This window comes from Acomys russatus, chromosome 19 (genome assembly GCF_903995435.1).
Source record: "Acomys russatus chromosome 19, mAcoRus1.1, whole genome shotgun sequence".
Classification (NCBI taxonomy): domain Eukaryota; kingdom Metazoa; phylum Chordata; class Mammalia; order Rodentia; family Muridae; genus Acomys; species Acomys russatus.
This window is the reverse complement of record NC_067155.1, coordinates 36,177,984-36,200,435: the sequence shown is the minus strand read 5'-3', so window position 1 is coordinate 36,200,435 and position 22,452 is coordinate 36,177,984. Positions and strand designations below refer to the sequence as shown.

The window sequence follows — 22,452 nt, the reverse complement described above, 5'->3', positions numbered from 1 at the left end:
CGCGGGCATGGGGGCCAACCAATGCACTCTCCCGGGATTGCACTGCGCAACAGCACCTGATCTCCTAGGGTGGGGGTGGGGGGGGTTGGTTTCTCGTGATGCCGAGGGTCGCTATGCTGAGTGGACACAGGGGACAGAGCGTAAGGCACCGTCGTTCACGATAGGCACCCATTTAAATGTTTAATTTTCCTCTAAATATGATGAGATGTTGGGGGCCAAGGTGAGTTCCTATTTGTTAGACCTGGGGTCTGGCGCCCTGAGGAAAAGACAGTCCACGACGGGACCGTCCATGGAGCAGCACCAACTGCTATATGCCCTCAGCTGACTGTTTGCTATCACAAGCCTCCATGAACTCTCCAGGACCAGTGTGGCTTCCCCCGCCTGGACCAGATGGGGAACACTTGTGCCTCAGCAGGCAATAGGTGCATATACAGTGTCTCCTCTACCTCAGGATCATCCATCCGGTTTCTGTCTCCTTAGTGCTGGGATTACAAGAGTATACCAGCGGCCCCAGTTAGTTCTTTTTTCATTTTTCTGCTCCGCCCCATCTTCTGCATAGATTCTGGCGACCGAATTGAGGTCCTAACGTTTGCAAAGAAAGCGCTTAAGTAGCTTAGTAACTGTTCCCAGCCCGCGATCAGTTTTTAAGTAAACAGCCCTCTGCAGACATTCAGCTCACTACATGGCTTCACTAGAGTGGTCTTTTTTCTTTCGGGTTTTCAAGACAGGGTTTCTTCTGTGTAGCCTTGGCTGTCCAGGACTCGCTTTGTAGAGCAGGCTGGCCTCGAACTCACAGAGATCTGCCTGCCTCTGCCTCTGGGATTAAAAGCGTGCTCCGCTATGTCCAACTTTTTTTTCCTTACCTACTTGAAAATTAATTTTTTTCTTCAGAGACAGGCACGCAAGAGTAAGAGTTACTCCTCACCATTGAACCATCTCTTTAAACCCCACCACCCCCGCCCCGCTTGCCTATCTTTATCATCAGCAGAGTGGGCTGAAGCAGTGAAGAGCCATAGAAACGCAAGCTCTGAGATACAAGCGAGGGGATAAAGATGGGGATGTAATCTGAGCAAATTATAATAAAGTTTAAGTTTTAAATGAAATGCAAGCTTTGGTGACCGGGGTGTCCTGACATTCTAGACTCCGGAATTTAGCGCTACCCGCTGTAGGAGCGGAGGCTTTCAGCACGGGAGATCGTATTCAGAACGGCCAACTGCTCCCTACACGGCTCCCTACACCTTTCCCAGAAGCTGGAAGCCTAGGATGGTAAAAGCCTAGACAGGTGGCCTGAAGTGAGCGAGGACCCGCCTTCCAGTGAATAACCACGACTACGCTCCGCCCACTGCTTGCGTGGGCATGTACCATCGAGCGCCCTGTGGGGGATTGATAGTTCAGAGAGCTTTGGTATAGTGTGAAAAGTCCCAAGATGCACCCAGATGGAGTGCATTTACAGCATTTTGAGCCTTAGAAGTGATCCGAGGAGCGGCAGTCAGGCTCATCACCGCTCTCCAAGCGTGTCGACCCCACTCTTTCTCCCCCGTGTCCGTCACGTGGTACTGACTTAGGGCGGGGCCCTGGTGAAGTCGTAGAACCCTAGTGGAAAGGAACTTGCGTTGAGGATCGGGACACAGGGGGCGGGGCCTCGGCTGCCAGATGCGAACTCTGATGGGGCTTGACGAAGGCAGGGCGGAGCCAAGTCCCGATGAGGGGCGGGGCTTGTGATGTATAGGCGGGGCTTGCGGTTGCGTAGAGGGAACTCTGAAGTTGGGGCTGGGCCGCCTTGAGGAGGAATTTGCGGAGGCGCGGGCGGGGCTTGCCTCAGACACCGGAACCGCCGCGGGAGAGACGCACGCTGACGGTAGTCTATATCCCGGGAAGTCGGAGTTTGAGCTCCGGCCCGGCACTTAGGGCCTGGTGGTGCATTCTGCACCACCCGGGCCTAATTCCCGTAGCGGAGAGACGCTGAGCAGGATTAGAACCCCAGGCTAACTCGCAATCGCGGAGAGCGCACCTCTTACCCGGATTCGGGAGGTAAGGGCTATGGATGTCAGTATTCAGACAGAGTCTTGCAGGGCCGGCATCATTGCCCTCCAAGATGCACATTTCCGTCCTGATGGGGAAACACTTAGCCGTGCAGGCCGCGGGGTGGTTTGTCGCTTGCAAGCCTTTACCGACCTGGCCTGTGACACACACCTTCCTCTGCACTCCTGGGTGGGCTGAGGATTGTCTCATGTAAGTTTCTCTTGGCCATTGGGAACAGACTTTGGGAGCCGGTGCCTGGATGGACAGGTGGGCCTGCACTCCCGTCTGATCCCTTGACTCTGTGTTCTCCGCAGCTAGGTCAGTAGGCAGCTGCACCCTCCACTCCACTCCACCAAACACCCAAACTGATAGACTTTTGACACCAAAGGCCTTGTGGTTCTGTAACCTGGCCGCACTCACAGTACAGCTACCAGGATTCGACCCTCGATCGCCCAGGTTCCCCTGGACTGAGCTTAGTTAGCATCTTTGTGGGCTCAGAGTTCTGGTCCACATGAAGTTTCCCGGGCCCTTCCTCCACCCTAGCAGGCACTAAGGTCCGACCTCTTGCTTCCTCCGTAGGAACTGCTGGCCTGATCATGGACCCAGAGTGCTCCAGGCTCCTCCCGGCTCTCTGTGCTGTCCTGGCAGATCCCAGACAGCTGGTGGCAGATGACACCTGCTTGGAGAAACTGCTGGACTGGTTTAAAACAGTGACAGAGGCAGGTGAGGGTCATGGCTTTTATAGAATTGCCCACCCATCTGGTGTCTCCACCTCCTTGAGGCTTGTGTGGCTGATCTGGGAGAGTCAACATGGAGGACTTCCGTCCGCTGTTTGCAGGGCGCATGCCTACGCTGTTTTGCTGTTGTCGTGGTACTTGGCTGGTCTTGAAGTTAGATCTTTGGGTGGATACGGTGGGACATGCCATCTAGGCGCTGGGACAAGAGGATCTTAACTTCCTGGGCAGCCAGCAAGCACTATCGCGTATTGAGTTCAAGGTCAGCCTGAGTGGCATCCCTTACCGTGTGGGAGACCTTCATTTAATCACTTGGCCTTGTTTGTGTTTCTAGTTGTTTCCGGGAGGCAGGGTTTCTCCGTGAAGCCCTGGAACTCCATCTGGCCTTGATCTCAGAGATCTGCTTGCCTCTGCCTCCTGAGTACTGGGATTAAAGGATTATTTATGATCACTATAAATAGTGCTGTATTCCTTGAGTATAAATTCCCTGGCAACCTCTCATTGTCTTCTAACAGGTTTCATGACCCTGTTTTTGTCATTAATACCTGTAGTGACATTTTTGAGAAATCTGGAGTTTGGTTTCTTTATATATATAATAAGCTACATAGAGCAAAAAGAACCACGCAACAGTCAGCAATTATATTAATGTTACATTCATAGTGTTTTGGCTTTGTATTTGGCAGCCTTGAAGAAAACATTCTAAAATTCTGAATGTAAGTCAATATCTATCGTATTTCATCTCTATAAATTTAAAACATCTATTTAGACCTAAAAACATCTTAACCCTTAAACAACTTAAGCTTAATTGTGAAACTAACCTATTTGGTCTTCAACCCCATCAGAGACTTGAGAAGGAATAAAATTAATTACTTGAGTAAAAACAGGAAGTGCAGGTTAGCAGCTTCCAAATTGAAAAAAAAAAAAAAGACAGAGACAGTTTGCTACGTGAACAGTCACCCATAGCTCTCTATAACGTTGGAGCATCATCTTCAGCCTTCTGGCCCAATATATCTGACACACATTTGTGAGAATTTTGGTTTCATTAAATAACAGAAATATTGCCGGGAGTCAGAGTCAGGCGGATTGCTGTGAGTTTGAGGCTAACTTGGGCAACAAAGCAAGTCCGGGACAGCCAAGGATACACAGAGATACCCTGTCTCAGAAAAACAAACAAACAAAAAACCAAAGGAAAAACAAAAGTCTTATAAGAATGTACTTTCATTTTAATCCCAGGTGTGGGGACACGGGGCTGCTTCGGACTGTCGGCAGCAGCCGGCTATGATTTGCCTCGTGCTCTAGCAGAAGCGTGGTTTTTGCCAGCTGCAGATAGTTTCTGCGGTTGTGTGACGCTTGGCATTCTGGGAATTTTTCAGAGGATACATAAGTGTGAGGACCCTGAGCGGGGTGTGGCATTGTTGGTCACTTAGGGAGGTTGATTGTGATTTGTTAGTAGCCATGGTCAAAGAAGAAACAAGAGGCCAGGCGCTGGTGGCGCAGGCCTTTAATCCCAGCACTCGGGAGGCAGAGGCAGGTGGATCCGCTGTGAGTTCAAGGCCAGCCTGGTCTACCAAGTGAGTCCAGGATGACCAAGGCTACACAGAGAAACCCTGTCTCGAAAAACTCCAGAAGAAGAAGGAGGAGGAAGAGGAGGAGGAGGAGGAGGGGGAGGAGGAGGAAGAGGAGGAAGAGGAGAAAGCAGCAGCAGCAAAAGGAAATAAATTAGATTCAGGGTTTTTTTCCTAACTCCTCTTTCCTCTCTTTGTTTCTCTTCTATCTAGTGTTAGAGGGTGAAAATGGGGGAGAGGGAGATAAAGGGTAGGAAAACCCACAAGGTAGCAAAGACCAGCTATAAATACTTACCTTCATTTCTTCCTTGTTTTTCTCTGTTCTTCTTTCCCTTTGAGGCAAGGCTGACCTTGAGCCTCTGGTCCTCCTGTCTGTACGTCTGAGCCCCGAGATCATAGGTGTGTACTCTCACACCCTGTTCTTGTTGGATGCTCAGGGTGAATGGAGCTGTGAAAGCAACGCGTTAGTTGAATCCCACGAGTTTTTCCGCATGGCACGTTTGTAATTTAGGGTTTTTTTGTTTGGTTTGGTTTGGTTTGGTTCTAACACAGTATTTCTCTGTTTAGCCCTGGCTGTTCAGGCTCTCTCTCTCTCTCTGTAGACCTGACTGGCCTCAGAACCTCAAACTCAAGAGATCTTGCCTCTGCCTCTTGAGTGCTATGAGTAAAAAGTCATGCGTAAGTATGCCTGGCCTAGTTCTTTGTATATGGCTGATATACATGTATGTTTGTATGTACACAAAATTGCTCAGGAGTGTGGAAGTCAGAGGTTGACACTGGGTGTCTTTTCTTCTTCCCTCCCCCTCCCCCCACCCCCAACAGGGTTTCTCTGTAACAAGAACCCTGGCTGCCCTGGCTTTGTAGACCAGGCTGGCCTCGAACTCACAGAAATCCGTCCGCCTCTGCCTCCCGAGTGCTGGGATTATGGATGTGCACCACCACACCTGCCTCACTGGGTGTCTTTTCAATCATTTTCTACCTTACATATTGAAGCAGGGGTCTCTCTTTCAGTTGAACTCAGAGCTTGCCAACTTGGCTATCCAACAGGACAGCTATGGGCCCTTCATCTGTGCCTCTGGGGTGCTGCCTGCCCAGCATTCATGTTGCTTCTAGGGAGCTGAATTCTAGTCCTGCAGAGAAAGCTTTACCCTTCAAGCCGTTCCCCAGCCAGTCAAGTGTTTGCAAGTAGCTTTACAGCATTGTGTGTGTGTGTGTGTGTGTCTGTCTGTCTGTCTGTCTGTCTGCCAGGCATCTACACATAAAGATTAGAGCAGGATATTAGCCATCTTCTTCCATCAGTCTCCTTGTTATTCCTGAACCTGACCTTAGAGGAGAAAGGGCTGTCCAGAAAGCTCTTGGGGTCAGCTGTTCCCCACCTCTCCCCAACTCTCGGATTAGAGGCCTGCGCAACCACGCCCGGTCTCTTATGTGAGTGCTAGGGATTTGAACTCAGGTCCTCATGCTTGCTGAACAGGCACCCTTACCCACTGAACCATCTCCCCCAGCCTGGTTCACCAATTTGGTTTATTATTGTCCCTGTAGCCCTGGCTGGCCTGGCCTCCTTATGCAGACCAGGCTGGCTTTGAACTCGAACAGATCTGCCTGCCTCTGTCTCGCAAGTGCCGTGTTTAAATGTGTGTGCCACTATGCCTGACGTGCAGGTATTTTAAAACAGCTGTATTGAGATATGATTACATGCCACAGAGTCCTTCCTTTTAAAGTCTTACCAGTTCAGCTGGGCATGGTGACTCACATCTGTAATTCCAGCATTTGGGAGGCCGAGGCAGGAAGGCTGCTGCAAACTTGAGGCCAGCCTGGGCTACATAGTGAGTTGAGGGCCAGCTGGGGTTACAGAAGGATACCCTATCTTGAAAATGTATATAGAATAAAATAAATGAATGTGTGCCAATTCAGTGGGTTCTAGTTGATTTGGGGGGCGGGCATGCAGTCTCTCCTTGTAACTTTTGCCCACCCCCCATAGCTAGGTGGTTTGGGTAGGTACTTCTTCTACCTCTCTCCCAGTTTCAAGCCATTTTTAAGCTAGCTTTAAATTTTTATTCATTTTAACACTGGGTGTGGTGGCGCACGCCTTTAATCTCAGCACTTGGGAGGCAGAGGCAGGCAGATCGCTGTGAGTTCGAGGCCAGCCTGGTTTACAAAGTGAGTCCAGGACAGCCAAGGCAACACAGAGAAACTCTGTCTCGAAAAACCAAAAAAATGTTTATTTATTTATTTTAATTGTATGTGTATTGGTGTTTAGCTTATATCTATATCTGTGTGAGGATGTCAGATCTTGGAGTTATAGACAGTTGTGAGCTGCCATGTGGGTGCTAGCAGTTGAACCCCGGGTCCTCTGGAAAAATAGTCAGTGCTTTTAACCACTGAGCCATCTCTCTAGTCCCTCAAGCCATTTTTAAAATGTCCTACATGATGTAATGGAGCTGTGACTGTTGGTACAAGCCTGTTAGCCCAGCTACTCAGGGCTGAGGCAGGAGGATTGTGAGTGTATGGTCCCAGCCACACAGTGAGTTCAAGGCAACTTAGTAAGAGCCTATTAGAAAATTGGGGTGGCAGCCAGATGTGGCAGAGCACTTGGGAGGCAAAGGCAGGACGATCAGGACTTTGTGGTCAGCCTCGGCCACGTGACAAATTCAAGGCTAACCTGGACCTTGTTTCAAAAAACAAAAACAGCAACCAAAAAGAAGGGCTGGGCTGTGTCTGAGTTGGAGAGTACTTGCCTACCATGCATGAAGCCTTAGCACAACAGGCCCTGCTTCCCACACCAAAAGAAAAAAAAGGCAGGCTGGAGAGATGGCTCAGAGATTAAGAGCACTGGCTGCTCTTTCAAAGGTCCAGAGTTCAAATCCCAGCAACCACATGGTGGCTCAAACCATCTATGAGATCTGGCCTGCCGGCAGAACACTATATATATAAAATAAAGAAATAAATATTTAAAATGAAAAAAGGCAAGGCCAAACAGTAGTGCTACATACCTTTAATCCCAGCACTTAGGAGGCAGAGTCAGGTGGATCTCTGTGAATTCAAGGCCACCCTGAAGTACAGAGCGAGTTCTCAACGGTCAAGGCTACATGGAGAAACCCTGACAGACAAAAACAAACGAAAAGAAAAAAAGGGAAAAGAAAAAAGCCAGACATGGGGCTGGAGAGATGGCTCAGTGGTTAAGAGCACCACCTGCTCTTCCAGAGGTCCTGAGTTCAATTCCCAGCAATCGCAACCATCTATAATGTGATGTGATGCCCTTTTCTGCAGATAGAGCACTCGTATCAATAAATAAACAAAAATAAATCTTTTTAAAAATAAATCTTAAAAAAAAAAAAAAGAAGAAGAAAGAAAGAAAGAAAGCCAGATGTGGTACAACATGCCTATAATCCCAGCATTTAGAAGGTAGAGACAGGTTTGGGAGTTCAAGGCTATCCTCAGCTACATAAATTCAAGGATAACAGGTTATAGGAGACCCTGCCTCAAAAAAACAAAAACATTCCACATGGTGGAAGGAACAGTTTTCACACTTGTTCATTAGATTGACTTTCACCATTCACATGTGCTGTGTTCTTGGGCAATCTGTCCGTGTAATTGTTTCTCAGGTATGTAAAAATCTTGCCCTGAGATTTTTTTTTTTTTTTTTTTGCACTGTTGTCTTTAATGGCTCCTTGTTTACTTCATTTCTTTTCTGTCTGTCTTTTCTCTTCCTGCCTCCCTCTCCTTTCTTCCCTCCTTTCCTTCAATGGTATTAGAGTTAGACAAATATTTTATTGCTGAGCCAGGCTGTCTGCACCTCACTGGGCGATTCTAGACAGGTGCTCTACCACTGAGCTACACCCCAGCCCCTCATTGGGGGATTCTAGGCAGGTGCTGTACCACTGAGCCACACCCCAGCCCCTCACTGAGGGATTCTAGGCAGGGGCTCTACCACTGAGCCATGCCCCAGCCCCTCACTGGAGGAGTCTAGGCAGGTGCTCTACCACTGAGCCACACCCAGGCTCTCACTGGGGCATTCTAGGCAGGTGCTCTACCACTGAGCCACACCCCAGCCCCTCACTGTGGAATCCTAGGCAGGGGCTCTACTGCTGAGCCACACCCCAGCCCCTCACTGGAGGATTCTAAGCAGGGGCTCTACCACTGAGCCACACCCCAGCCCCTCACTGGGGGATTCTAGGCAGGTGCTCTACCACTGAGCCACACCCCAGCCCCTCACTGGGGGATTCTAAGCAGGGGCTCTACCACTGAGCCACACCCTAGCCCTTCACTGGGGGATTCTAGGCAGGGGCTTTGTGTGGAGTTATAGCCCTAGCTCTTTTTTTAAAAATTTAATTATTTATTTATTTATATTATGGTTTTTCGAGGCAGGGTTTCTCTGTGTAACCTTGGCTGTCCTTGACTTACTTTGTAGACCAGGCTGGCCTTGAATGCACATCGATCGATCGATCTGCCTGCCTCTGCCTCAGGAGCGCAGGGATTGAAGATGTTGCATCACCACTTCTCTGGCTAGCCCCAGCTCTTTACTGGTTCTTATCTTTTATTGTTCTTGCCTGTCTCTTTTATCGACAATCGAGTCACTCTTGCAGAGGCTCCTTAATGAATTCAAGTTAGGAGCTATTTGTTGTGCGTCCCCCCTCCCTCTTCGGACTACTCAATCCCGAATGAAGGGGCTTTGGGAGCCACTTCTGGAGAGGCTTTCCCTGGTCACTGCTCTCTTGGGATGTCCTTTCTCCACAGAGTCCAGCCTCCGGCTGCTACAGGACCACCCCTGCTTAATGGAGTTACTGTCCCATGTGCTGAAGCCACAGGACGTGAGCCCCAGGGTCTTCTCCTTTGCTCTGCGCCTTGTTGGGATCTTTGCGGCCCAGGAGGACTGCTTCCAGTACTTCCAGGTGAGCTTTTGTGTCCCACGGGCATGTCCCCTGAGGATTAAAGAGCATTTCAGTGCCTGGGTCTCAATGGCTGGCCCTGTTCCTGAGTCTGGCCTGTGCACTGGGATTCCTTTTTTTTTTCTTCTTCTTCTTTCTTTTTTAAAAATTAATTTATTATTATGTATACAATGCTCTGCCTGCATATACACCTGCAGGCCAGAAGAGGGCACCAGATAACACTGTAGATGGTTGTGAGCCACCATGCGGTTTTTGGGAATTGAACTCAGGACCTCTGAGCTGTCTCTCCATTCCAGTGCACCAGCATTCTTAACCCCAGGGTCACCCCACATTGCTGGCCGCTTCCCTCTCCCACCTGCTGTGCGACCCTTCCCCGTTCTGAGCCTATGTTTCTGAAGGGGCAGTGAGGACCCTCGGACGCCCCAGATGCTTTGTCTCTATTCCAGTCTTGGATCACGCAGGATCCCATGGAGGGGGAAGAACAGAGTGGGCTGCGTGAAGTGACTCCCTGCCCTACGCAGGACACCCAGCTCCAGGGTGCCTGAAGCCATCTTCTGGCTCCCACAGACACTTACACTTATGTACACAGACACATGATTAAAGAATTTAAAAATAAGCCCAGCGGTGGTAGGTGCATTTGGGAGGCAGAGGCAGGCAGATCTCTGTGAGTTCAAGGCCAGCCTGGGCTACAGAGTGAGTCCCGGGACAGCCAAGGCTACACAGAGAAACCCTGTCTTTAAAAAAAAAATCTTATAAAGAAAGGAGAAAAAAGACATTTTGTTTATATTCTCTGAGATTGTCTCTCTGTGTAGCCTTGGCTGTCCTGAAACTCACTTTGTAGACCAGGCTGGCCTTGAATTCACCTCTCCCTCCCTGGTACTGACATTAAAGGCATGCACCACCAAACCTGGTGTTTGCTTTTGTTTTTTAACTGTGGGCGGTTTGCCTACGTGTGTGTCTGTGGACCACATGCATGCAGTACCTGTGGAGGTCAGAAGGGGGCATCAGATCTGTAGGAACTGGGATTCATACAGTTGATGGGCCACCGTGTAGGTGCTGGGACTGAGTTGGGTTCCTCTGCCAGAGTTGCCATCTCTCCAGCCCCTTGTTTTCACTTTGGAGATAAGGCCTCACCATGTATCCCAGGCTGACCTAGAATTCAGGCACCCACCTGCTTCTGCCTCTGAGTGCTGGGATTAAAGCCGTGCACCACCACGCCTGGCTCCACCGGTCCTGAAAAACAAACAAAAACATCCCTTCTCCCTCTGCATCCCTGATGTTTTCTCTGCTTCTTAGCAGGGGGAGTTGTTGCTGGGGCTTTTTGGGGAGACAGGTGCCCTTAGCTGGGCAGCCTGGAGCGTGCCCAGTGTGCGCAGCGGCTGGATCCAGGGCCTCTGCTCCCTGGCACAACACCCCAGTGCTCTGCGCTTCCTGGCTGACGGTGGTGAGTGTAGCCCACGCCCTGCCCCAGTTCACCTACAGGGCTTCCTGCCTCTGCCTGTGCTGTGGGAACCTCTCTAAATCCCGTCTTCTCAGCTGGGGAAGTGGTGGTTGGTGGTCGGGGTTGTCAGGTTAAGTACACAGTACCTGTAAGGACATTGTTGCCTTTGATTCCTCTGTAGTCTGGGGTGGGTTTTGTGGTTAGGTGCGTTGTCAGGCCCTTAGGAGTTTGTCCTGAGACAAATCAGAACTGGTTAGACACTGCATTGGCGCCAGGTGGTGGCAGCGCACGCCTTTAATTCCAGCACCAGGGAGACAGAGGCAGGCAGGGCTCTGTGAGTTCAAAGTCAGCCTGGTCTAGAGAGTGAGTTCTAGGACAGCCATGGCTACACAGTGAAAACCCTGTCTCGGAAAGCCGCCTCGCCACCAAAAAAAAAAAAAAAAAGAAGCATTGCTTTTAAAGCTGACATGCTTGAAGCTCATGTTGCGTTCCAACTTCGTTTCCTTCAGAGCAGAGGGGAGTCTAGGTGCTTTCCTGGAGGCCTGGAAGGGTATGATATAGATAGCAGGCGTTTTCTGCGTGCGTCCACGTTCAGGCTGACCTTTTGCTGTCCCCTCTAGGTGCTGTGGACACTCTCTTCTCCCTGCAGGGAGACCCCAGCCTGTTTGTGGCCTCTGCAGCCAGCCAGCTCCTGGTACACATCCTGGCTCTGTCCATGCAAGGCGGAGAGTCAAGGTCCCCCATCCCAGAAGCTGTTGCCTGGCCCGTCTGCGCCCAGAAGATTGTGAACCATGTTGAAGAGTCCTTGCATTCCAAAGCCACCCCGCAGGTCACACAGGCCTTGAATGTCCTGACTAGCACCTTTGGGCGCTGCCATAGCCCCTGGACAGGGGTCCTCTGGGGACGGCTAAGTCCCCCTGTCGCCTGCCTGTTTGAGAGGAACCCCATTCCAGCTGTGCACTCGCTCATGGACCTCCTCCTCAGTGTAGCCAGGTCAGGTGGCTGCAGGGGCCTGGGGGTGACATCTCAGAGCAGCTGATGTTGTGCAGGGAGGACCCTGGCATTGTCCCCTCAGGGGACAGGGCATCTGCAGGGCTGGGCACATTTGCAGCTATCCAGTTAGGCACTGATGGAGAATGGTTTATTTATTTATTTTCCTCTTTCAGGTCTCCTGTTGTGAATTTTGCAGCCTGTGGCCTGTGGGAGATGTTGGGCCAGACTCTGAGCCGCCTGAGCCCCACACAAGCTGGGCCTCTAGCCCTGGGGACCCTGAAACTTCAGCACTGGTATGATTGGGGGGTGCTGAGAGTGTTAAACTTTGGTTGGGGGAACTTTGGGAACTGGGAAGCCAGGTAGGATGGGCAGGTATTAAAACACTGGCTGCTTCCTTCTGTCCCTCTCTTCCTCCCTTCTCTTTTCTTTACCTTTCTCTTGCTTTCCCTTCCTCAACACATGCTAGTCAGATGCTCTACCACTGAGTCATACCTCCAGCCCCTCACTGGGGGATTCTAGGCAGGTGCTCTACCCACTGAGCCACGCCCCAGCCCCTCACTGGGGGATTCTAGGCAGGTGCTCTGCCACTGAGCCACACCCCAGCCCCTCACTGGGGAATTCTAGGCAGGTGCTCTACCACTGAGCCACATCCCCAACCCTCACTGGGGGATTCTAGGCAGGTGCTCTACCACTGAGCCACATCCCCAACCCTCTTTTTCTTCTTATTTTGAGACAGTTGTCACTGAATTTCCCAGGCTGTCTTTGAACTCACTATAGATCAAGCTGACCTTCAACTGTATACCTCCACCTCAGCCTCCTAAACAGCATGTGCCACATCACGTGAGCAAGATACAGAACTATTTCAAACAGAAGTTTTTGTGGTTCCCCCAGAGCTACAGCTGACTTCTAGGCCATCTGTAGCTGTCCTCTGACCGCCAGTATGACTGAGTCAGGCTCCTGAAGCCCCACTGCATACTCCATGGGTGCAGAGGTGTGGGCTGCCGCATGTAGGATGCCAGGAAGAAGGACACTGAGGGTCTGAGCAGGCTCAGTTGATCATGGTGGTCCATCACAGAGTGTACAAAAGGGCATCTCAGGTTATTGAACACAACATGTGCACACTTGGGACATGTGCACACAGGTTCCTAGGAACCTGGGAAATCCCAGTCCCTCTGATCAAGGAGAGTAACCAGCCTTTCTGAGGCCCCTGAAGCCCAGCGACTGCTCCTGAGGACGTTAGGGCCAAGCCTACAGGCCTTGGTTAGGTGTCTCCTCCTATCCTGGTTCCTAACTAGTAGCTTGCAGAGGACCTGTTTCAGGGGAGCCTGCCCCTTTGCTTGTGCTGAGTCACCATAGACTCACTGGGGACACTTAGATTGCAGCCAGAGTATTGTCCTCACCATGCGCTGTGTCCCCCCAGTCCCCAGGAACTGAGGACCCAGGCCTTTGGAGTTCTCCTCCAGCCCCTGGCCTGTATCCTGAAAGCCACCACTCAGGCCCCTGGACCTCCAGGTATGCAGGGAGGGTGGAACCCCCATCCTTAGGCAAAGAAGATTGAGCTACCCAGGTCCCCACCTACCCACCCCACCCCCGATCCCCCACCCCTGCATCCCAGACCAGCCCTGGCCCCTGAGCTTGAGACCTGGCTCCTGCTTTGGATGGTGGTCACTACAGGGCTGCTGTTGTCTTTGGTCTCAGGCTGGCTAGACGAGACTGCGGGTAGCTCACTGACTGTGGATGCACTCTTGTCTTCTAAGTCGGCCTGTGTGGGGCTCCTTTGCCAGACTCTGGCTCACCTGGAGGAGCTACAGGTGCTGGTAAGTGCAACCTTTGCCTGTGTCCATCGAGGCACACGACCCCAAGGCCTCTACTGACCTTTTACCTTTCTGCAGCCCCAGTGCCCCTCACCCTGGCCACAGGTGCCCCTGCTGCAAGCTACAGTGACCATATTGCGGCTCTGTGATGGCTCGGTAGACCCAAGCTCCAGTGTGGGAGGCCGGCTGTGTGGGACTCTGGGCAGCTGTGTTCGTGTCCAGCGAGCAGCCCTTGACTTCTTGGGGACACTGTCTCAGGGGACAAGTAAGTGCTGTTTTCTCTTCTCTTTTCTTCTGGGGGTTTTTGTTGGGCCCTCATGTAGCCCCATCCTCAGGCATCTTACCCCGGCTTCCAAGGTTTGGAATCCATGCTCCCTGCCAGGCGGGAAGCTATGGGTAGGAGTTGGGGTGCTGTCTCCATTCATGTTTGTTTCAGGCCCCCTGGAGTTGGTGCTGGAGGTATTCGCTGTCCTCCTCAAGACCCTTGAGAGCCCGGAGTCCAGCCCTACGGTACCACAGATGGGTTCTGGGATCCTTGCACAGCTGGGGACCTTCTCACTTAGGAATGTTTTCACAGGGCTGGAGAGATAGCTCAGGGGTTAAGAGCACTGTTTGCTCTTCCAAAGGAACCGGGTTCAATTCCCAGCAACCACATGGCAGCTCACAACTCACAGGGGATCTGACACCAATACACATAAAATAAAAAGTTAAAAAGAAAAAAAGAATGTTTTCAGGCCAGGCATGGTGGCACATGCCTGTAATCCCAGCACTTGGGAGGCAGAGGCAGGTGGATCTCTGTGAGTTCGAGGCTAGCCAGGTCTACAAAGTGAGTTCAGGACAGCCGAGGCTACACAGAGAAACCCTGTCTCAAAAATTCCAAAAAAAAAAAAAGAGTTTTTAGTAGGGCCTGCAGAGCCACTGCCTGCAGTGACCTTTTCAGCCAGGTGTAGTGGTACGCACCTGTAATCCCCCCATATGTGATAGAGACCAGAGGGTACTGAGTTCGAGGCCAATCTGGGCTACAAAGAGACATGACAAGCTGGGCGTGGTTGCACACACCCAGTTCCAGCACTTGAGGGGCAGAGGCAGGCAGATCTCTATGAGTTTGTGGCCATCTTGGTCTACAAAGTGAGTTCCAGGACAGCCAAAGTGCTACATAGGAAGACTGTGAGGGGGCGGAGACCCTTGACAAAAGAAGCAAAACTGGTGAGGTTTGGGAGGTTTTTGTTGCCCTGGCCATGTGAAATCCCATCACAAAGCTCCCGAGGAGGGCACCTCTACAGCCCCACAGGCTGCGATTCTAGTCTGCACTCACCTGCGCTTCTGACTCCCCGCAGGGGTGGCACAGGTGCAGGGACCAGGGACATGGGTCCCTGCCACTCCTACCCTCTAGCTATCCCATTGCAGGTCCTAAAGAAGGCCTTCCAGGCCACACTCAGATGGCTCCAGAACCCACACAAGACCCCCGGCTGCTCTGATCTCAGCCCCGATGCCCTGCTGTTCCTCGGAGGTAACACTAGCTCCTTGCAGAACTGGAGGGGTGGACTGGAGGCAGTTGGGGACTGGGCAAGGTGGTGCTGAGGCAGAGTGTGACCCCAGAGGCCACTGACTCCCCCTTCCTGGTACAGAGCTGTTCCCCATACTACAGAAGCGCCTGTGCAGCCCCTGTTGGGAGGTGAGGGACTCGGCCTTGGAGTTCCTGACACACCTGATCCGACACTGGGGAGGTGAGTGCCTTGGGAACAGGGCTGTGTATGTTATGTCTATGTGTCCTGCTGGTTCTGGGGCTCTCAGACTATCTAAGTGGCCTTTGATCACAGCCCTGTGACATTTGACCGCTCTCCCCCCCACCCCCACCCCAGGGCAGGCTGACTTCAGAGAGGTACTGCATTCCTCAGAAGTGCCCGCACTTGCCTGCCAGCTTCTCCAAGACCCTGAGAGTTACGTCCGAGCAAGCGCGGTGAGTGCTGCTGGGCAGCTCTCCAGCCGGGGTCTGCAGGCCACCTCCGCCAGCCCCGAGAACCCGCAGGGCCAACAGGTAGGAGCCCTTTGTTGTCCGCCCAGTAAGCAACTGTTCAGATCTGTAACAACTGCTCCTGAGAATGGTGCTGGCCAGAGGGGCCCACTAAGGAGTTGGGGACAGCAGGGCACGGTGCCTGTGCTCTTCCTGACACCCCATATTAGACACTGTGAGCCCTGAAGGACCGTGTGTACAGAACGTGTTGGGGAAGAGGCCGGAGCAGCACATGACCCAAGCCCAGGTGGCCATGGGCCTACGTCTCCTGGGTCCTAGCCTTCCTGCCTCACCACTGTATTAGTTGCATTTCTTGGGCTGTATCAAAACACCTGAAGATAGGCCAGGCGTGGTGGCGCACGCCTTTAATCCTAACACACAGGAGGCAGAGGCAGGCGGATCTCTGTTAGTTCGAGGCCAGCCTGGTCTACAAGTGAGTCCAGTACAGCCAAGGCTACACAGAGAAACCCTGTCTCAAAAAACAAAGAATCCTTGAAGAAAGAAGGGTAAAGGAGGGGGTGTGTGTTGGGGCTCATAGTTGAGGGTGTGTTCCATCGTGGTAAGAGCTTGAGGCAACTGGTTAGTTTGCATCTGTCGTCAGGAAGCAGAGAGGTGGAGGGTTCCACCGCCCCACCCCACTCCCCCCATCCCCCAGCCCACCCCCCCTCAGCTCACAGTCTGGGACCCTAGGCCCTTCCCTCCTTTAGCCTTAGCTAGACACCCCATCAGAGTCTCTCCCAGAGGTCTGTCTCATAGATGACTCTGGAGTCCTGTCAAGTTGACAGTAACATGGCTGACTTCTCTGGAACTCTCCAACCTGCAGGGCCTACTTATGGAGCTCATGCATATCCTGTCCACGGACTCAGAGGGCTTCCCTCGGAGGGCTGTCTTACGGGTCTTTACTGAGTGGCTGAGGGATGGCCACGCCGACGTGGTTCGAGACACAGAGTGGTTTGTGGCCACTGTGCTCCAGGCAGTGAGCCGGGATCTGGACTGGGAGGTGCGAGTGCAGGGCTTGGAGCTGGCGTGGGTGTTTCTCACCCAGGCGATGGGGCAGCCCAGCCTCCACTGTCCCTATGCAGTAGGCCTGCCCGGGGCCACCTCTCCTGTCCCACACCTGGAATTCTTGCAGACTCTCTGCCGTCTACCACTTTTTGAGTTTGCCTTTTGTGCTTTGCTTGACTGTGACCGACCGGTGGCTCAAAAGGCCTGTGAGCTGCTCCTCTTTTTGAGGGACAAGATGGCTCCCTGCAGTAGCCACCAGGAGGCCGGGGACAACCCCAGCTCAGTCTCAGTGGAGGCTGCCCTGCAGAGATGGCAGGAAGGGGAGCAGGGCCAGCCCCTAGGGGACCTGGAGCCTGAGGCCATGCTAGCGATCTTGCGGTCCTTGGACCTGGAAGGCCTGCAGGGCAAGCTGGCCAAGAGCAGCGACCATGTGGAGAAGAGCCCCCAGTCCCTGCTGCAGGACATGCTGGCCACGGTGGGTGTATTAGAAGAGATTGACTGCTACTGAGGCCGTCTTCCTGCCATCCGTCCCATGCAGCAGGAGACCCCAGCCCAAGCCAGCTGCTCCAGATTGATCCTCCAGGGAGTGGCTCCGAGTTCCCACATTGTAAGCCGAGTATGGCAACACACCAAGGGAGGAGAGTGGAGCGTTCCTGGCCAGTCTACTAGATAGCAGCCCTGTTTTTTGTTTTGTTTTGTTTTGTTTTAAATCAAATCAAACAAAAACTTAGGAGCCGGGTGGTGGTGGCCGTGGTGCCCACCTGTAATCCCAGCACTGGGGAGGGAGAGAGAGGCAGGTGGATCTCTGTGAGTTCAAGGCCAGCCTGGTCTACAGAGTGAGTTGTAGGACAGGCACGGCTATGCAGAGAATTTCTGTCTTGAAAATCCAAAACGAAAGAAAAGAGAAAAAACCTCTGCCTTTTGTGTGCAAATGCAGAGGTCAGCTTCCAGGGTCAGTGCTGTCCACCTTATTTCTTGAGAAAAAGTACCTCACTAGGATTGGTACTCACTGACAAGGCTTGCCAGTGGTGGGCTCTCGGGATCTTGTCATCTCCTCCCCAGCACTGGGATTATAATGCAGCAATTACCATGTCTGGATTTTTACATGGGTGCTGGGATTTGAACTCAGGTCCTCATGCTTGCATGACAAGCACTTTACCCACTGAACCATATCCCCAGGCCCCTCAAAGTCCTACTTTTCATGTGTTATTAAAGAAGTGGTTTGTTTCCTGCTCAGAACAGATAGTAGCCTTCAAGTTAATTCTGTATATGGTTTAACAAAGTCCCATTTGTGTTCTTTTTGTACATGGCCATTCAGCGTTCTCTACTTCCACCCGCAAGGTTTAAAAGTCCCACGATCTTTAAAGAAGTCAAATACTTTAAAAGTTCAAAGTCACACAGGGCGTGGTGGTGCACACATGTAATCCCAGCACTTAGAGAGGCAGAGGCAGGCAGATCACTTGAGTTTGAGGTCAGCCTGGTCTACAGAGTGAGTTCCAGGACAGCCAAGACTACACAGAAACCCTGTCTCCAAAAACCAAAAAATGTACAAAATCACAACTGTGGGTTTTGTAAAATAATTTGTTTTAAATGTTACATATTAAGAGGGAGGACCTAAGGCATGGTAAAAATCAAAGCGAAGCCATCATCCAGCAGTGTAAAAAGTTCAGTGTCTGACATCTAGAACTCACTCGTGATCCTCTGGGCTCCAGAGGGCTCAGACAGCTCCATTCCCAGCCCTGCCATCTAGAGCACATACAGCTGGTCTTCTAGACTTGAGCCAGCTTCCCCTCACACCTGCTGCTCATCACACCGTCCTGGCATCTCACATATGGTGGGCCCTCCACTACAGCTGAAACTGCACCTTTACCACTGGCCTCTCCTCTTCAAGAGTGGTTCTCTTCATGACTGCTTTAATCTTGTAGCTTTTATGTGACTAAGACACCAGTACCACAGGAGAGGTGTTTTTTTTTTTTTTTTTAATTGTTGTTGTTTTTTTTTTTTTTAACCAAGTTCAGCTGGCAGCTTGAGATGGCAACCCTGGCCTCCTCTAGACCACAGCTTCTGTGTGTTGATCCTGAGGAATTCTTTCCCATAAGATTTACCTCAGTGGTGCTGGTCTCTTACTAATCACAGCTGAGTCTTCAGCCTCGGATGATCAGAAATAGATATTCTGAATTTAAATCTATCACTTGATTGGTCCCAATAGTCTTACTGCTCTCCTAAAACTTCACAAGCAACGCCTCCATCATCTACGTTTCTTTGAACACTATCTTACAAGCTCCCACATAACATCCCATTAGGCTTTGAACATGCAGTGGACTTCTAGCTTGCAGTTCCAAACACTTCTACAGTCCTCAAAACAGCATGGTCAGGTCTATCAGCGATACCCCACTCCTGGTACCAAGTTCTGTTCCTTGTCTTCTGTTGCTATGAAGAGACACGATAATCATAGTGACTCTTACAATGAAAACCATTTGACTGGGCCTGTGTGATGCCGACAGGATGGTAGAGCCAAGAGTTGTATAGTTCTACATCTGGATCAGCAACAGAGAGAGTGACACTGAACCTCGCTCGAGCACTCAAAGCCCACACCCCAATGACACACTTCCTCCAACAAGGGCACACGTTCTAATTGTGCCACTCCCTAAGACCCCATGGGGGCTGATTTCATGCAAACCACCACAGTTGTCCCACCATGATGCCAAGTAGGCAAGTTAGGTGACTGAGGACAATGTCAGCCACATCTTGTTAGCAGTGTCTCCTAGTGGCCAGAATGCCCCTTTGCGGTTAAACGTCCTTGAAGCTATGGTTGGGTTGTTCTGGATACATCAGGAATGGACACTGGGGCCCTTTCTCACATGTGTGCTGATGGAGTGAAGGTGTCCTAAGGCGCCTCAGTACCTGAAAAAAACTGACAAACCATGCAGGAAAACAATGTCCTGAGCAGTATAGCATCACTTGCAGTATAGAGACCCCTTTGTAGAGATCATAGGTAGAGGTGCCCTGGATGAGTGGTCTAGTCTCTCAGCACTCAGGAGGCAGAGGCGGGTGGGTTGATGTGAGTTCGAGGCTAGCCTGGTCTACAAAGCGAGTCCAGGACAACCAAGGCTATACAGAGAAACCCTGTCTCAAAACAAACAAACAAACAAACAAAAAACCGAACAAAAACAAAAGAATGGTCTGGTCTACCATGATGTGGGATGAAAAACAGGTGATCTGAAGAAGGTATTGTTCGGTTTTGGCTCACAGTTGTAGGGTACACTCTGTCACAGTGAGAGAGTCATGACAACAGCATGAGGCAGCCACTTCCACTGCATCCAGTCAGGAAGCAGAGAGAGATGGAAGCTGGGGCTCACTTGCTTCTTCCTTTACATCCAGTAACAGCCCATGGGATGGTGGCACCCACATTTAGGGTGAATCTTTCCACCCCAGTTAGCCAATACAGGAACCTCCTCACAGATATACCCAGATGTAACTACAGTGCCTGCCACGTTGACAAGTATTAGCACTCACAGCAGGCCCCTTTGCACTCAGTGGAGAGAGGAACAAGCCTCTTCACTCAGGATGCTTTGTGCATGCTATACGGTCATCTTACACAAATCAGGGCTTCTGGGAGCAGATTCACTTGTCTGTGAACATCCTGGGCAGTTCAGGATGTCCGGTTCCTCACAAGGTAAGAGAGATTTCAACCCATCCTTCTGACTGGTTTATTCAAGTCCCGCAGCTCCAGTCCTCTGCTGTATAGACTGCTGACTGAGGGAGAAGGCTGACCCTTGTGCCTTCCAGGTGCTAAAGCCCAGCTAGCTACCTACCACTCAGGCAGCTCACTCTGCCTGGCTGAACCTCCCTTGTCTGTGAAGTGGAGTGCCCTCATCAGATGTCCTAGGGTTTCCATTGCTGTGACAAAACACCCTGACCACAGCAACTTGAGGAGGACTGGGGTTACTTGGTTTACACTTACGTATCACAGTCCATCATGGAAGGGAGTCTGGCTAGGATCCCAAGCAGGGCACGAGCCTGGGGGCAGGAGCTGAGGCAGAGGAATGCTACTCATTGCCTTGTTCACATGGCTTGCTTGGGGCACTTTCTTACAGAACCCAGAACCATCAGGCCAGGAGTGGCGCAGCCCACACTGAGCTGGGCCCTCCCACGTCAACTGCCAATCAAGAAAATACCACAGGCTGGCCTCCAAAGCAATCTGGCAGGGGCAACTAGGGTTCCCGCTTCCAAAATAACTCAAGTTTGTGTCAAGCTATCATAAAACCAGCCTGAACACCAATCTTGGAGAGGGAGCCCTGACAGACCCATTGAGCACATCTCACTCTGAGATACCAGGCTAGAACTGGGGGACCTGAACCTGCACCTCCACCTCCGTAGCCTGCGGGTCTCTATTCTTGTATTGCCATAGCAGAAAACCCAATTCTAGGCAATGTATAAAGTAAAATGGTTTCCTTAGCATTTCTGGTGGTTGGAAGGTCCAAACGGCATAGCCTCCAGGCCTGCCTGCGGTAGATAGCTGATTCACGTAGAGTGAATGTGGACAAGTGACCTGAACTAGAGGCCATTCTTCAGTGACAGGGTCCTGAGGAGGAAGGGCCAGGGATCAGAGAAAGCACAGGAGGTCTCACAAACTATGTCTGAGGCCAAGCATGTTTATTTAAAAGTTCAGCATCAATCCCAGCACTAGGGATGCAGAGGCAGGCGGATCGCTGTGAATTTGAAGCCAGCCTGGTCTACAAAGTGAGTTCAAGACAGCCAAAGCTAGAAGAAGAGGAGGAGGAGGAAGAAGAGCAGCTTACTGTTTGTGAGGAAAATAGGTCAACAAAAAGCCATCATACAATGGCACAAGGTCAGCAGGAGGCTAGCAAAGCAATATTGCACAAGGGAAACAAGATATATCAAGGCTGTCAGCCTAAGCATATGGAAGCCTTGAGGCGGATACTACAGTCTCTTTAGGGGAAAAAAGCTAAGTTCCCAGGAACTGAAACCTTAACTTCTTCAAAGCCAGGCCCCAGCCTCAGACTGGACCTTGTGAAGTCTGCGCCTGGACAAGGTCAAAGAACTGGGTTCCTTTTGTCCTTTCATCGTGCCTCTGAGAAAGTCTTGGATCACCTGAGTCTCAACCGAGGAGGAACCGGCTTCTTTCAAGAGCGTGTGCATGGAAGCCACTGGGCAGTGGTGGCGCACGCCTTTAATCCCAGCACTTGGGAGGCAGAGGCAGGTGGTCTGGAACAGCCAAGGCTATACAGAGAAACTCTGTCTCAAAAAACCAACAAACCCAAACAAACAAAAAAAAAACAACAAAAGCGTATGCATGGGTAAAAGACCAGATTTGCACTCTCCCCTTCTGCCTCTGTGTATGTGTGTGTGTGTGTGTGCGCGCGTGCGTGCGTGCGTGCGTGCGTGCGTGTGTGTGTGTGTGTGTGTGTGTGTGTGTGTGTATAGGTTGTAGTTTGACGTCAGGTGTTGTGTCTTCCTCTTTCTCCCCCTGCCCCCCATCTTTGGGTGGGTACCCACAGAAGCCAAAAGACATCATTGTATCCCATGGAACTGGGGTCCCAGGTGGTTGTGATCCACCTGATGTGGGTGTTGGAAATAAAGTTGGGGCCTCTGGAGAAGCAGTCAGTGCCTCTAACCATTGAACTAGTTTCCTTACCTTGTTTTTGTTTGTTTGTTTTGAAACAGGGTTTCTTTGTGTTAGCCTTGGCTGCCCTGGACTCACTTTGTAGGCCAGGCTGGCCTCAAACTGACAGCAATCCACCTGCCTCTGCCTCCCATGTGAGTGCTGGGATTAAAGGCGTGCACCACCATCACCACCAGGCTCCCCTACCTTGTTTTCTCAGGCGAGGTCTCTCTCACTGAATCTAGAGTTCATCAGTTCGGTTAGACTGGCTGGCCAGTGAGCTCCTCTTGTCTCTGCCACCCCTGCACCAGGATCACAAGGGGACCAAGCTTGCAGCACCCTAGCCTTT

The 22,452-nt window shown here is 51.4% G+C and overlaps 1 protein-coding gene across 2 annotated transcripts; it reads left to right on the top strand.

The window, feature by feature from the left end:
* Window positions 1-1,982: 1,982 nt before the first annotated feature.
* On the top strand, window positions 1,983-16,994 carry Brat1 (BRCA1 associated ATM activator 1). 2 transcript variants are annotated; one of them, XM_051161122.1, is made up of 14 exons: window positions 1,983-2,031; window positions 2,602-2,745; window positions 9,059-9,213; window positions 10,507-10,654; window positions 11,272-11,644; window positions 11,818-11,937; window positions 13,065-13,156; window positions 13,343-13,461; window positions 13,537-13,723; window positions 13,895-13,968; window positions 14,866-14,968; window positions 15,087-15,185; window positions 15,321-15,496; window positions 16,296-16,994. In XM_051161122.1, exons 2-14 carry the CDS (start codon window positions 2,619-2,621, stop codon window positions 16,983-16,985), a joined length of 2,463 nt encoding a protein of 820 aa, XP_051017079.1. In that variant the 5' UTR covers window positions 1,983-2,031; window positions 2,602-2,618; the 3' UTR covers window positions 16,986-16,994. The 2 variants fall into 2 exon arrangements, with proteins under 2 accessions (XP_051017079.1, XP_051017080.1); XM_051161123.1 differs by lacking the exons at window positions 1,983-2,031; window positions 2,602-2,745; window positions 10,507-10,654 and having other exon boundaries at window positions 9,095-9,213.
* Window positions 16,995-22,452: the final 5,458 nt, after the last annotated feature.

Coding starts and splice junctions, on each gene's coding strand:
- Brat1 (XM_051161122.1), top strand. CDS start 2,619: ATGGACCCAGAGTGCTCCAGGCTCCTCCCGGCTCTCTGTGCTGTCCTG. Junction 13,462..13,536: donor TGGAGGAGCTACAGGTGCTG/GTAAGTGCAACC, acceptor ACCTTTCTGCAG/CCCCAGTGCCCCTCACCCTG. Junction 13,969..14,865: donor GCCCGGAGTCCAGCCCTACG/GTACCACAGATG, acceptor ATCCCATTGCAG/GTCCTAAAGAAGGCCTTCCA.